General features: G+C 47.9%; 1 protein-coding gene across 12 annotated transcripts in view; it reads left to right on the top strand.

The window, feature by feature from the left end:
• RGS7 (regulator of G protein signaling 7) overlaps positions 1–14,110 on the top strand; it is a 137,624-nt gene that overhangs the window by 87,470 nt on the left and 36,044 nt on the right. For all 12 annotated transcript variants that reach the window (XM_039914841.1, XM_039914838.1, XM_039914840.1 and 9 more), the window contains 5 exons: positions 1,603–1,709; positions 3,378–3,429; positions 9,345–9,409; positions 11,421–11,497; positions 12,169–12,250. In XM_039914841.1, the coding sequence (XP_039770775.1) occupies positions 1,603–1,709; positions 3,378–3,429; positions 9,345–9,409; positions 11,421–11,497; positions 12,169–12,250 (383 nt within the window). The remainder of the gene's footprint in view (positions 1–1,602; positions 1,710–3,377; positions 3,430–9,344; positions 9,410–11,420; positions 11,498–12,168; positions 12,251–14,110) is intronic.

Below are 14,110 nucleotides of genomic sequence, written 5' to 3'. Positions count from 1 at the left end.
AGCCTCACGTGGGACAACCTCATTCCCCTGTATCTACCCCGGCGCTTAGAACAGTGCTCTGCCCGTAGTGAGCGCTGAACAGATACCAACATTATTATTATTGTTATCCCCATTTGACCGGTGAGGGAACTCCAGCCCAGAGAGGTTAAGTGACTTGCCCAAGGTCACACAGCGGACATGTGGTGGCCTGTACTCTGTCCATTAGGCCACACTGCTTCACAATCATTCTCCTTCTTCCAATCATTCTCTATAAGCAGCGTGGCTTGTTGGAAAGAGTCCGGGCTTGGGAGTCAGAGGTCATTCATTCATTCAATAGTATTTATTGAGCGCTTACTATGTGCAGAGCACCGTACTAAGCGCTTGGAATGAACGAGTCGGCAACAGATAGAGATGGTCCCCGCCGTCTGGCGGGCTCACGGTCCGATCGGGGGAGACGGACGGACGAGAACGATGGCGATAAATAGAGTCGAGGGGAAGAACATCTCGTAAAAACCGATGGCGACTAAATAGAATCGAGGCGATGTCCATTTCATTAACAAAATAAATAGGGTGACGAAAATATATACAGTCGAGCGGACGAGTACAGGGCCGAGGGGAGGGGAAGGGAGAGGAGGAGGAGCGGAGGGAAATGGGGGGAAAAGAGGGTTTAGCTGCGGAGAGGTGAAGGGCGGGCGGTAGAGGGAGAAGGGGAGCTCGGTCTGGGAAGGCCTCTCGGAGGAGGTGAGTTTTAAGTAGGGTTTCGAAGAGGGGAAGAGAATCCGTTTGGCGGAGGGGAGGTGGGAGGGCGTTCCGGGACCGCGGGAGGACGCGGCCCGGGGGCCGACGGCGGGACGGGCGAGACCGAGGGACGGCGAGGAGGCGGGCGGCGGAGGAGCGGAGCGTGCGGGGTGGGCGGTGGAAAGAGAGAAGGGAGGAGAGGTAGGAAGGGGCGAGGTGATGGAGACGTGAGTTCTAATCCCGGCTCCGCCACTTATCGGCTGTGTGACCTTAGGCAAGTCACTTAACTTCTCTGTGCTTCAGTTACCTCATCTGTAAAATGGGGATTATGACTGAGAGCCCCACGTGGGACACCCTGATTACCTTGTATCTACCCCAGCGCTTAGAACAGTGCTTGGAACATAGTAAGCGCTTAACAAATACCACCATTATTATATCTTGTACCTCTCCGAGACAATTCCGGGGAACTGAATGTACAAATCTGTTGCGATTTGTACATTCCAAGCGCTTAGTACAGTGCTCTGCACATAGTAAGCACTCAATAAATACTATTGAATGAATGAATGAACTGGACGCTTGATCTGATGAATAATGTTATTTCTTGGGCTTCCTTTAGTCATCCGACAAGGGAGAGAATTACGCCGCGATGGTAAGGGAAGCAAAAAGATCAGGTCAAAAGACTTTTAATAGAAGCATCAACCTTTCAGGTGATGGTAGAGCAAATCCAGCCCAAAAGGCCGTGATTTCAGGATGCGGAGAGCTTAGACTGTGGGGTGTGATCGGAGGAAACGAGACGGAATCTCTTCCTGGTTGTATATCCAAGACATAAAAGCTTTCATCTGTGTTCTCTCTGGTTTTTTTTTTTTCTTTCTTTCCATGTACCAGTGGAGGCCTTGCATCTGGGAACTTTAATGGCAGCCCATGGCTATTTCTTTCCCATCTCAGATCACGTTCTCACGCTAAAGGATGACAGCACTTTTTACCGTTTCCAAGTAAGTACCAAATTATGGAAATGTTTTCCGATCCTTCCTTGCAGAAGCATTTTGGGGGCAAAGAAATGCCTCTGTTCATTCCTCCTTCTGCTTAGACAAACCGGTGAGATCGAGGTGAATCCCATTATCGCTATGAATAGATTATCCTCAAGTTATCACTCATAATTATGATTCATTATCAGAGTTATCATTCACAGCACCATTCACACTAATGATGATTGTTCTATTTAGATTTCAAACGACTCTCTCCAGAGGCAACCGAGTGAACGATTTAGTGCTATTCCGGGGAGGAGGGTCATCCTAATCGATCGATCAATCGGGGATGTTTACTGAGCCCCCTAAGGTGCGCAGAACGTTGGGCAGAGCTCTCGGGAGAGTACGGTAGCACCAGGCACGATTCCATCTGTGAGTTGCTTTGAACGCGAGGTTTAAGAAGCAAGATGTAAAGGAAGAGAAGATTCTCCCGGGTGATACTTGGAATGGTTTCGAAGTAGAATGGCGTCTCGGAAGACTAAGTTGGGCATCGTCCCCCAGGACGATGTGAAATTTTAGCCGATTATGTCCTTTTCGTCCTGGAGATGTCACCTCCTCGTGGGTAGGGATTGCGTCTATTAGCTTGACCGTACTGGGCTTTCCCAAGCGCTTAGTACAGTGCTCTGCACACGGTAAGCGCTCGATAAATACCATCGGTCGATAGATTGTTCAGGGACCACGAGGGAGCTGTTGGCCAAGGAGGTTGTGACCTTTTGGGAAAGATGCTGTTATCTTTCAAAACTATAAATGGCAGGCTCTAAGCTCCTTGTGGGCAGGGAATGTGTCTTTTCATTGTTCTGTAGTACTCTCCCGGCCGCTTAGTTCAGTGCTCTGCATACAGCAAGCGCTCAATAAATACCGGTGATTGATTGAATACGATTCGGGATCCAACTGGACTCTTTGTCAGCACTCGGCCGGTGTATCCTCCTCCAGTGCCTCTGAAGCTACTGGGTGCGCCAGAGGGCCGCCATCTTGCAGTCCAACCAAGGGACTCGTTGCCACTGACATCACGAGAGTCAGAAGATGGAGGCCGGATGGATGGGTGATCTTGCCATTGTCCACTGTGGGACTTTTGAAGAGTCGCTTAACCTCTCCGTGCCTCGGTTTCCTCATCCGCACAATGGGGATTCAATCCCTGTTCTCCCTCCTACTTAGACCCGGAGCCCCGTGTGAGATCTGATGATCTCGTCTCCACCCCGGCGCTCGGTACAGTGCTCGGCATGTAGTGAGGGCTTAACAAAAACCACGATTATTGTTGTTATTATTACGCTGCATAAACGACTTCCACCTCCTTCTGGATCAGTGAAGCGAAACGCCGGGACCCTTGAGAACGCAGACCTCTTCACGAGTCGGATGAGGCACCGAGAGGAAATGGTTCAACCACTGTTGGCTCTCAGTAGGCAGTGGCCAAACCGGGCCTTCCGACTTCTCGGTTCAGGTGGAGAGCGAATAAAAGGAGGAAAAACGCCCGTCCACTTTGGCCACCTATTTAAAAGGTCAAACGGTGTCACCTCAGCCCCGCATCCCGAAAGGACAACGGACCCAAATGAACCAGCCGCTCTAAAGATGGTAAAACCGACTCTTGTGCAATTCTTGATTTGTCTAATCTGTATCCTCTCTCTTTTCGTTCCACAGACGCCCTATTTTTGGCCGTCCAATTGTTGGGAGCCGGAAAATACAGACTACGGTTAGTGTGGACGTCTCTCCTCGGTGTGCTGTCGGGAGACGCGTGATATCTGCGGGACCGCATCAGTTTTGTCCGTCTGACCCGTCCCCCGTCATTAAGGGAAGCGGGAGCGGGTGGGAGGTTGGGGAGGGTCGTTCAATTAATGCGGTCACTCCTGACCCTGGCTTGTTCTCCGGGTCATGACCTCATCCAGCGGAGCTCTCTTTTGAACTTCCTCGTTCACATCGTAGCTCGTGAAATCCCCAGGCAGAAACGAGTCACTTAAGGGGTCCAGCGGAGGGGACATCCAACTGGCTATTTTTATGCCTCGCTTCGTGTCCGGGTGAGGATCGGGCCACTAGGGCTTTGTCCCGGGGAGGAAAGGTGGGACGGGAATCCGGAGCTGACGGCCGTGAGTGATGATGGTGTTTGTTAAGTGCTTTCTTGGTGCCCAGCACTGTACTAAATCCTGGGGGGAGACGCGGGAGAAGCAGCTCAGAACAACTCTCTGTAGTAACTGGATAGTCTAGGGGAAAAAACCACGGCTGTGGGAGCCAGAGGGCATGGGTTCTAATCCCGGCTCTGCCACGTGTCTGCTGTGTCGCTTCACTTCTCTGAGCCTCAGTTCCCTCATCTGTAAAATGGGGATGAAGACTGTGAGCCCCCTGTGGGACAGGGACTGTGTCCAACCTGATTACCGCCTATCTACGCCTGTGGTCAGAACACTGTTTGGCTCCTAGTTAGCGCTTAGCAAATACCTCGATTATTAATTGTTATTAGTACGATTATCCCTGCACGGGGCTCACAGTGTGAGAAGTAGGGTGGGCCTTTAAATGAAAGATGAACCGAAGGAGATGATGGAGCTCCATCCTTGCATACTGACTGGCTTCCCTTGTTCTGCTGTACTCTCCCAAGCGCTTAGTACAGTGCTCCGCACGCAGTAAGCGCTCAATACATACGATTGACTAAGTCCCACTGTCCACTCCTCCTCCCCTGTCCGGGTCTTCTTCTCATCTAATTTTCAAGAGCGGTTTTTTGGGAAACAGACTGCGTTGCCTTCGTCATCGATCTCTGAGCTCTCTGGTTTGGAGATGGGATGGTATCGTGACTGGGAAAAGTTATCCGCGTCTGGAAACCGGGTTCCCACCTCCCTCTGAGAACCCAGCTAATCATTTCATTAGCCTCGGTGTTTCTGGGTTTTCTCCACGGGCTCAGCACAGACTCACCCCAAACTGAAACGAGCCGTGTCTATGGAGTTGGCTTCTGTCCGTACGGATCGGTTGAATCCCGGGGAGCTGTTGCCGTGATCGAATCTTGCCTCCACATGCAAAAGAAGCCCCAGAAGTCTTGCTTAATGAGTGGAAAATGCATTGGACTTTATCTCTTTACCATTCGATATTTTCTCCGCTTTAATTTCATTGTGGTGTCGTGCTTCCTCTGGAAACAGCAACTACTTGCATCAGCAGAAGCCTAGAACTCAAATGAACTCTCCCACTGTCTGGGAGAGAAGAAACAGTGTTAAAAAGAACGATCTGTTTTGACTTACGATTCATAGAGATGAAAACATTCAATGTTTTGCATGGTTGTTGAAATGCAGACAAACAATATTCGATCCCGTTTCGTGTTCTGGCGTCGATTCCGTTATCTACCAGAAAGAGTCTAAGCTCTGTGCCTCGATGAGCAGTCTGGCCTAAGGGAACGAGCACCGGCTTGGGAGTCAGAGCACTTGGGTTCTAATCCCGGCTCCGTCAGCTGCCTGCTGGGTGACCCTGGGCAAGTTTCTTAACTTTTCACTGACTCATTTGCCTCATCTGTAAAATGGGATTGAATACCTCTTCTCCTTCCTACTTGGATTCTGAGCTTCGTGTGAGGCGGGGACTGTGTCCCACTTAAGGGATTTCTATCTGCCCCAGAGCTTAGAACACATAGTAAGAGCTTAACAAATGCCATAAAAGAGATGAAAAAAAGGGAACCTTTAACAGACTAAAAAGAAGGAGAAGGATTCTGAGGATCAGCTCGCTTTTCAGCCACCATTCATTATTCTTGTCAGTGGAGTTTTCTGACTGCCCTTCTCCTAAGCACTTAGGGGAGTTCGATATAAAATAAAAATAAATACATGATGGCATCTGTTAAGCGTTTACTGTGTGCCACTCGCTACGTGCTGGGGTAGATACAAGGTAATCAGGTTGTCCCATGTGGGGCTCACAGTCTTAATCCCCGTTTTACGGATGAGGTAACTGAGGCCCAGAGAAGTGAAGTGACCTGCCCAAAGTCACACAGCTGATAAGTGGCGGAGCCGGGATTAGAACCCATGACCTCTGACACCCAGACCCCGGCTCTTTCCACCGAGCCACACTGCTTCTCTGGTAAAAGTAGAAGACATGATTCCCTCTCGCAGATAACAGCTATAAATTACTTGAGCATCAGTAAAGCAATCCTTCGGCGGTCATGGGCAGGTCACTTTACTTTTCTGGGCCTCGGTTCCCTCATGTGGCAAATGGACATTAAGACTGTAAGCCCGTGGTGGGACAGGGACTGTGTCCAACCTGATTTGCTTGAATCCACCCCGGAGCCTAGTACAGCGCCTGGCACATAGTAAGTGCTTCACAGATACCGCAGCTATTTATAATTATTATGATTATTATCCTCTGAGGGAGGAGCACTGAACTAAGCACTTGAGGGTATCGTTTTTCCCTCCCTCGACTGTACTCTCCTTGAGGGTAGGGATCGTGTCTTCTTGTAGTCAGAAAGAATCGGGTTCTAAATCTGGCTCCGCCATTTGTCTGCTGGGTGACCTGGGGCTTGTCACTTCACTTCTCTGGGCCTCAGTTACCTCATCTGTAAAATGGGGATTAAGACCTTGAGCCCCAGGTGGGACCCGAACTCTACCCAACCTGATTAGCCTGCATCTACCCCAGTGCTTAGAACAGTGCTTGACACATAGTTAGCACTTATCAAATGTCATCACTGTCATTAGTGTTATTTATTCATAGAATGATTGAAAAAGGCAGTCGGGGATAATTTCACGACTTCTCTCTGGGTGTCACTGGTCGCCAAAACCCGTCGTCATTTATACTGTAGTGCCCAAACACTTGAACATTTTTCTGCTCAGAGTAAGCACTCAGTAAATCCCATCGATGGACTGATTGTTCATCACCGAGATGTTAATTTGAATTAATTTCACATCGCTTGGTATTTGCTCTCCTGGCGTTTTTCAGGGCAATCTCTCACCGCAAGGTCAAAGCAGCCAACGTTGGCGGGCACCACTGAGCGCGCTATTCCCCTCTAGACTGTAAGCTCGCTGTGGGCAGAGAATGTGTCCATCATATTCTTTTACCGTGCTCACCCAAGCGCTTAGTACAGTGCTCTGCACACAGCAAGTGCTCAATAAATACGACTCCTTTCCCCTACTAAGCCATGATGACCGTTCTCATCGCTGGCTAACCGAGTTGGTCGAAGGCAGAGTGGCGTCCGCTGCTCTGGCCTCACAGAGATTCTCTTCCGAGCCCACGGGCTACCATCGTTCTCACAGCGGAGAGTGCAGGGCGGGAGAGTGTGGATGACTCGGTGTGAAGCCTCACCGCTACTGCTAAAACAACTCAAGCCCAAATCCCTAACTTTTCCCTCTTCACCACCGGTTTCCAAGCAATACTCACCTCGTTGGGAAGAGGCCAGAAAAGGGCCAAGTGATTCTGTCTCCAGAGACACTCCCAGGATCAGTCTCACCTTTCACACCTAAGGATAACTCTGGTAACCCGCTTCTCCATTCTGGAAAGGAGCGTGTCCCACTTTGAACCTGTCGGGCTTCTTCCGAGGCAGAACATTCCGTCCAATTTTTAAAATCCCTCGGTGCGAGACCTTGCCAGAGTAGCGAATGTAAATATAGAATAAAAATGGTTCCCCTCCATTCACGAGCTTACTTACCTCTTCAAAGGCAGGCACGGATTTCCCCTGACAGAAACCATTCTGCCAATCTTACGACGGATTGTGTTTTTCTAAATGATCACTGCCCTAAATTTAGTTCACTTTGCCATCTAAGAGGTGGGGAGAGGAGAGAGCGTATTCTCATTTTACGGGGATAAGTGACTTACCCAAGGTCACGCAGCCAGCTAATGGCAGAGTTGGGATTAGAACGCTGGTTTCCTGGCCACCGGTTTCACAGCGGAAACCAGGTATTGCTGTCTCCTCGTTAAAACCTCCGCGTTTGTAAGCTATTATTTCTGTTATCTGTTTAAGACAGTTCTAGCAATTATTTTTAAATGATTTGTTCTTTCAGAATTTGCTGCAGTACTTAGAATTTGCTTTCCTGCTTTTTGCCTTGGCAATTTGTTCTGAAACTATTTTCCCAAGGACTCTCTCGCTCTCTCTCTCCCCTCTTTTCTTGCTTTTTTCTCCCACCTCCAACCTCACCTATGGTCTCCCGTTAAGCTCTATAAAAGCCTTTTTAAATATTGTCAATATTTTTTGTCCCTGTATGGAGGATGGGATGGAAAGAGAAAGAGAGAGAGAGAGAAAACAGCAATCATAGGGTTCAGACCTCGATTTTAGACTTGACTTTTAAAACTACAGCCTTTCCACTAAGCATCCAGATCTATTCTGTCCCTTATTTGAAACTTTGTAATTATCTCTTTATAGTTTTCACGAAAAAAATATGGCAACAGGGTTTTATAGGAACTCAGAGCTGAAATTAAACCTTTGGGGCTGGAAGATAAACCTCCATTCGAACTCTGGAAACTACATTTTGTGAAATGACTTTTTCAATATTTCAAGATTACAGTTTCACGCATAAGTCTGTATACGGTCAGTGTTCAACTGCCTCCCTCTTACATAGTATTTTCAGAGCCTATAGCTGCTACTACAGAAAAATATTCCTGGAAAACTCTCGAGAGAATTGTCAATCAGAAGAGATTCAGGCCCGGGGAGATTTTAAATTGTTATTGATAGTGGAAAATAATTATAATGATGCTACCATTTATGAAGCACCATGTGCTAAACACTGGGTTAAACACAAAATCATCAGATTGGAAGTAGTCCCTGTCCCGCTCGGGGTTCACAGTCTGAGGATGGAGAACTGGGGGCCTCATCCCCATTTTACAGATGGGGAAACTCTGACCCAGAGAGGATAAGTATTTAATTTAAAGAGAAGCAGCATGGCCTAGTGGAGGGAGAACGGGCCTGAGAGTCAGAGGGACCGGGATTCTGATCCCCGTTCTTCCACGTGTCTGCTATGTGACCTTGGGTGAGTCACTTCACTGCTCTGTGCCTCAGTTTCCTCACCCGTAAAATGGACATTAAACCCCAAGTGGGACATGGACTGTGTCCAACCTGATTATCCTGTATCTCCCCCGGCGCTTATTACATGACTCGGCACATAGTGACAGCTTAGAAAATACCATAAAAATTTGAAATGAAGTCCTTGCCTGAGATCACCCAGCAAGTCGGTGTGAGAGCTGAGATTCATTCCAGGCTCTTGACTCCGAGATCCATGTTTTTTCCACTAGAAAAAACATATTGTCTCTCCAGAACCTGTCCCCATTCTGCAACACTCCAGTGAAAAATCCAGTTATCCTCACAGGTTAATGAGGAAACTGAGGAACTCAGTCTCCTTTTCTCATGAGATAAATAAGGCCCAGAGAAGTGACTTGCCCACGGTCATATGGCAGACAAGTAGATGAGTCGGGATTAGAACCCAGGACCTCCTGACTCCCAGGCCCTTTAAAGGAAGGTAGATGAAACCGTCAATCCATCGCTAAATGGCATTTATGAGAGCTTTCTGTGTTCAGGGCACACGGAACCAAAGAACCCCAGGTGCACTCCTGATGAGCGCTCAATACAGTGCTCTGCACACAGTCAGCGCTTCTCAGGATATGTGCCTGTACTTCTTCCTTGCTAAGGAAAGCAGACAAGAACTAATGCACTGTCGGTCTGTGTTTCAGCCGTTTACCTCTGCAAACGAACAATGCAGAACAAAGCCCGGCTGGAACTGGCAGACTACGAAGCGGTGAGTACATCCATCCATTCGTTCATTCAGTCGTACTTACTGAACACCTACTGTGTACAAAGCACAGCGATAAGGGTTTGGGAGAGTACAGCAGAACAATAAATGGATACATTCCCTGCCCACAGCGAGGCCACAGTCTAGAGGGGGAGACGGACATTAGTCTAAATAAATGAATTCTTTAGACGGACAGAAATGGGCATAAATGCAGTGGGGTTGGGAAGGAGGATGGATAAAGGGAGCAAGTCGGGCGACACAGAAGGGAATGGGAGAAGAGGAAAGGAGGACTAAAGCTGGGGAAGGCCTCTTGAGGAGATGTGCCTTGAAGACGGGGACAGACCATCGTCTGTCGGATACGAGGAGGGAGGGCGTTCCAGGCCAGAGGAGGGACGTGGGCGAGGGGTCCCGCTGTGAGGAAAGAGGTGGAACACTTTTTTTGGCTTGTCCCACTCGACTTTCCCCGCTGACCAGGGGTTGATTTACCGATTCCACACCCCACCCCGGCTCCAAACAGTAGCAAACGAGCAATGCTTAACTGTCCTGAGTACCCCAGGCTAAAAGTTTAATCAGACGATCAGTAGCATTTATTGAGCGCTTACTGCATGCAGAGCACAGTGTAAAGGCCTTGAGAAAGCCCAACACGAAGGGGTAGGTAGACTCAGTCCAAGGAGTTTACAATCTACAGGGGTAGACAGACATTAAAATAGATTACAGATAGTTGAGGAAATAGTTTGAGGCACCAAAAAATCTTCCCTTCCGGGTGAAGTTCAGTCAGTCCGTCAGTCCTGAGCGCTTACTGTGGGCAGAGGACTGTACTAAGCGCTTGGGAGAGTACGATTCAATATCACAAAGACATTCCCTGCCCACAGAGACCCCAAAGACAGGCTGCTAAAGTAGTCAGCAGACAGTTCTCCCGAAGAAACCGATTTTACTCTCCTCCGGTGTTCAGCAGTTTAGAGAGTACTGAAATTAGGATGCTGGAAGCGGTAGAGAAAGCGGGAATGGGAGAATAAAGATCGGCTGTCATTCGAGGGGGCGTTGGAGAAATGGCTTGGGAATCAAATCTTCAGCAAGGCTGCCGTGACTGATCATTTCCTCTTCCTTCACCTGCAGTTGCGTCTGGTGTTCTTGGCTCCTACTAGTTGGTAGAATGTGTGTACCAACTCTGCTGTACTCTCCCGAGCGCTCAGCGCAGTACTTTGCACATGGAAAACACTCAATAAATACCACTGACTGATACTAGCATAATCCTGAAAAATGACGCTACTTGTCTTAGGCGGTATGGCAGTGGTTTGTTTCTAATTGTACTTTAACAAAATCAGTTAGCGTGGCCTGGCGGAAAGAAGATCAGCCTGGGGGTTAAGGGACCTGGTTTCTAATCCTGACTCTGCCATGTGCCTGCTCTTTGGGCAGGTCACTTAACTTCTCTGTGCCTCAGTTACCTCATCTGTAAAATGGGGATTATATCTTACTCCCTCCTCCTTAGAGTGCGAGCCCCTTGTGGGAAAGGGATGCGTCCGACCTGATTGAATCGTATCCACCCCGGCACTTAAAACAGTGCTTGGCACTTAACAAATACCATTATTGGTATTATTATTGTTATTCAGATAAGCTTTCCTATGTGCAGGTAAAAAAACCCCACTGGGGACAGGTTTAGGTTAGTTCGTTCGTTCAATCTTATTTATTGAGTGCTTACTGTGTGCCGAGTAACAATAAACAGACACATTCCCTGCCCACAACGAACTAGGTTTCAAAAGCAGGAATCAATCCGTCAATCAGTGATATTTACTGAGCGCTCACTATGTTAACGGCACTGTACTAAGAGCTTGGGAGAGTACAGTACCACAGAATTAGCAGACACGTCCCTGCCCAGCAGGAGCATCTAGTTGATATTCTAGGTTCAGTCGAGGTACAGCTCTCCCACTCATCCCCGTTGTACATCTGTGGGATAGGACAGGATTTGGGAAGTCGAATCCATCGTGACCTCTTCTAAACTTGCTATCTAATTTTGCAGGAGAGTCTGGCGAGGTTGCAGAGAGCTTTTGCCCGGAAATGGGAGTTCATCTTCATGCAGGCGGAAGCGCAAGCCAAGTGAGTCTTAGTGGCTACCCTTTTCTCAGCCTCTGTGGGCGACTACCCACTTCTCAGGTTTTGTGGCTCTCTCCGCTTCTCGCGGTCTTCGAGATCGTCTGCGCATCTCTCGGTCTTTGAGAGTCTCTTCACATTTCTCAGCCTTTGAAGCGGAGCGGCTCAGCGGACAGAGCACGGGCCTGGGAGTCCGAAGGACCCGGGGTCTAATCCCGGCTCCGCTCCGCGTCCGCTGTGTGACCTTGGGCAAGTCGCTTTGCTTCTCTAGGTCTCAGTTACCTCTTCTGTAAAATGGGGATTAAGAGTGGGAGTCCCATGTGGGCCACGGACTGTGTCCAACCTGATTACCTTGTATCTACCCCAGCGCTTAGAACAGTGCTCGGCACATACTAAGTGTTTAACAAGTATCATAATAATATTAATTATTAATATTATTATCATTATTATGCATCTGCATTCAATCTTTGAGAACATCTACGCATTTCTCAACCTCATTAGATGTCTACACATTTTTCAGTCCTGGAAGGTCTCCACCTCATTATTCAGAAGTCCTGGCTTAGTAGAGTGCTCTGCACACAGTAAGCGCTCGATAAAGAAGATTGAATGGACGAATGAATGGCTCTGTGAGTTGTCCACTAATTAACGCTGTTTCCTTTGTGTCATGACATTGACAGAGTTGACAAGAAAAGAGACAAGATAGAAAGGAAGATCCTTGATAGCCAAGAGAGAGCATTTTGGGATGTACACAGACCTGTGGTGAGTAAACACTCTTCTGCACCAACCTGAGCACTTGTGTTCTCCCATACACACGTGCACACAAACACACACACATGCATTTATTTACACACACCCGTCCTTCTTCCTATCTCCAGATTATTTCAGTGTCTGCCCCCCGGTACATTATAAACTCCTCAAAGGATCACATCTACTCAGTCTCTCGTACTCTCCCGGGTGCTCCGTACGGCGATGTTTTTTTAAATGGTATTAATAAATAATAAATAAATAATAAAGTGCTTACTGGGTACTAAGTACTATGTACTAAGCGCTGTACTAAGAGACAAGCTAATCAGGTTGGACACAGTCCCTGTCCCACGTGAGGCTCACTGTCTTAATCCTCATTTTACAGATGAGGTAACCGAGGCCCAGAGAAGTGAAGTGACTTGCCCAAGGTTACATAGAACACAAGTGGAGGAGCCGGGATTAGAACCCAGATCCTTCCGACTCCCAGGCCCGGGCTCTATCCAGTGGGCCATGCTGCTTCTCTGCTAGCAGTCACGCTCTTAATCTGGTGTTAAACATGCCAGATCGTCACTCGCAATGACAACTTTACCTCCTTAGGCGGTGTGAGACCCGCTGTCAGAGAACCTTTCTAGACGGAATGATCTATAGAATGGTTGATTTCTACTCAGAGGGTCATTCCTTGCTATCCAGCGCTTAGAATAGTGCCCAGTGCTTAGAATAGCGCCTGGCATAAAGTAAGGGCCTAAGAAATTCCATAATTATCAAATATTATTACCCTAAACTCTCAGCCTTCTGTCAAATGTTCTTAACGCTTATGGGTTGCCAGGCCTTGAAAATTGAGATAATTGGGCTGCTTTTTCTACCTCTGAAAAATATCGAGCCTCCTTCCCGTATTCTTTTTGGAAGAAACAGTATTCGGGCAAAATAACCCCTAGAGGTTTTCCGTTATGCCTTTTGCTGACTTACGGTAGTGCAACAAAATGACATACGCTTTAATTCCCCTTTACCCTGAGCTAACTTTTCACTGTGAGTGTGGGGAAAAGAGAACAGAATTTTAGAGGAGGATGTGGGCCTCGATTCTTTGGGCCTCGGTTTCCTCATCCAGAAAATGGGAATTACATATCGGTTCTCCCTCCCTTCTAGACCGTGAGCCCCGGATGGGTCAAAGAATATGTTATTCCTGCGCTTAGTACAGTGCCTGGCGCATAGTAAATTCTTAATTAGAGAAGCAGTGTGACCTAGTGGAAAGAGCATGGATCTGGGGAGTCAGAGGGCCTGCGTTCTATCCTGGCTCTGCCACCTGCCTGCTGGGTGATCTTGGGCAAGTCGCTTAACTTCTCTATGCCTCAGTTTCCCCATCTGTAAAATGGGGATTAAGATTGTGAGCTCCATGTAGGACATGGACTATTTCCAACCCGAGTAGCTCGTGTCTACCTAGGGCTTAGTAGGTACGTCACCTAGTAAGCGCTTAACAAATACCATAAAAAACGAAGAAAAAAACCACCTCAGCCTCAGTGCTACTTTTTTTTAAAACCATCCCAACTTTATCAATTCCTGAAACAGTTCCTATTCGAGACCTTGACTCAGAACCATTATCAGAGATTCAGCGGGAGGATGCGTGTTTAGAACAAAACCATTTACTCTCCCGTAGAGTTTAGGATTCCGTTTTAAAGCTCAGCTCTGAACCAAGGCTTCTTTAAAACAAATGAGAGTATGCTGCTTTTCCCTGCAATATATAAATCATATATCCACCCAAAGAATGATCAGTTTTCACGTACACTGATGCTCCGGCTTCGTCTTCACCTAAGCCAGTGTGTTCCGCGAAACCAGGTGTGACACGCACATACGAAAACAATTTCTCCAATCTCCCAGTCT

The sequence above is a fragment of the Ornithorhynchus anatinus genome, chromosome 19, assembly GCF_004115215.2.
Source record: "Ornithorhynchus anatinus isolate Pmale09 chromosome 19, mOrnAna1.pri.v4, whole genome shotgun sequence".
Lineage (NCBI taxonomy): Eukaryota > Metazoa > Chordata > Mammalia > Monotremata > Ornithorhynchidae > Ornithorhynchus > Ornithorhynchus anatinus.
This window is presented reverse-complemented; position numbering and strand designations above follow the sequence as displayed.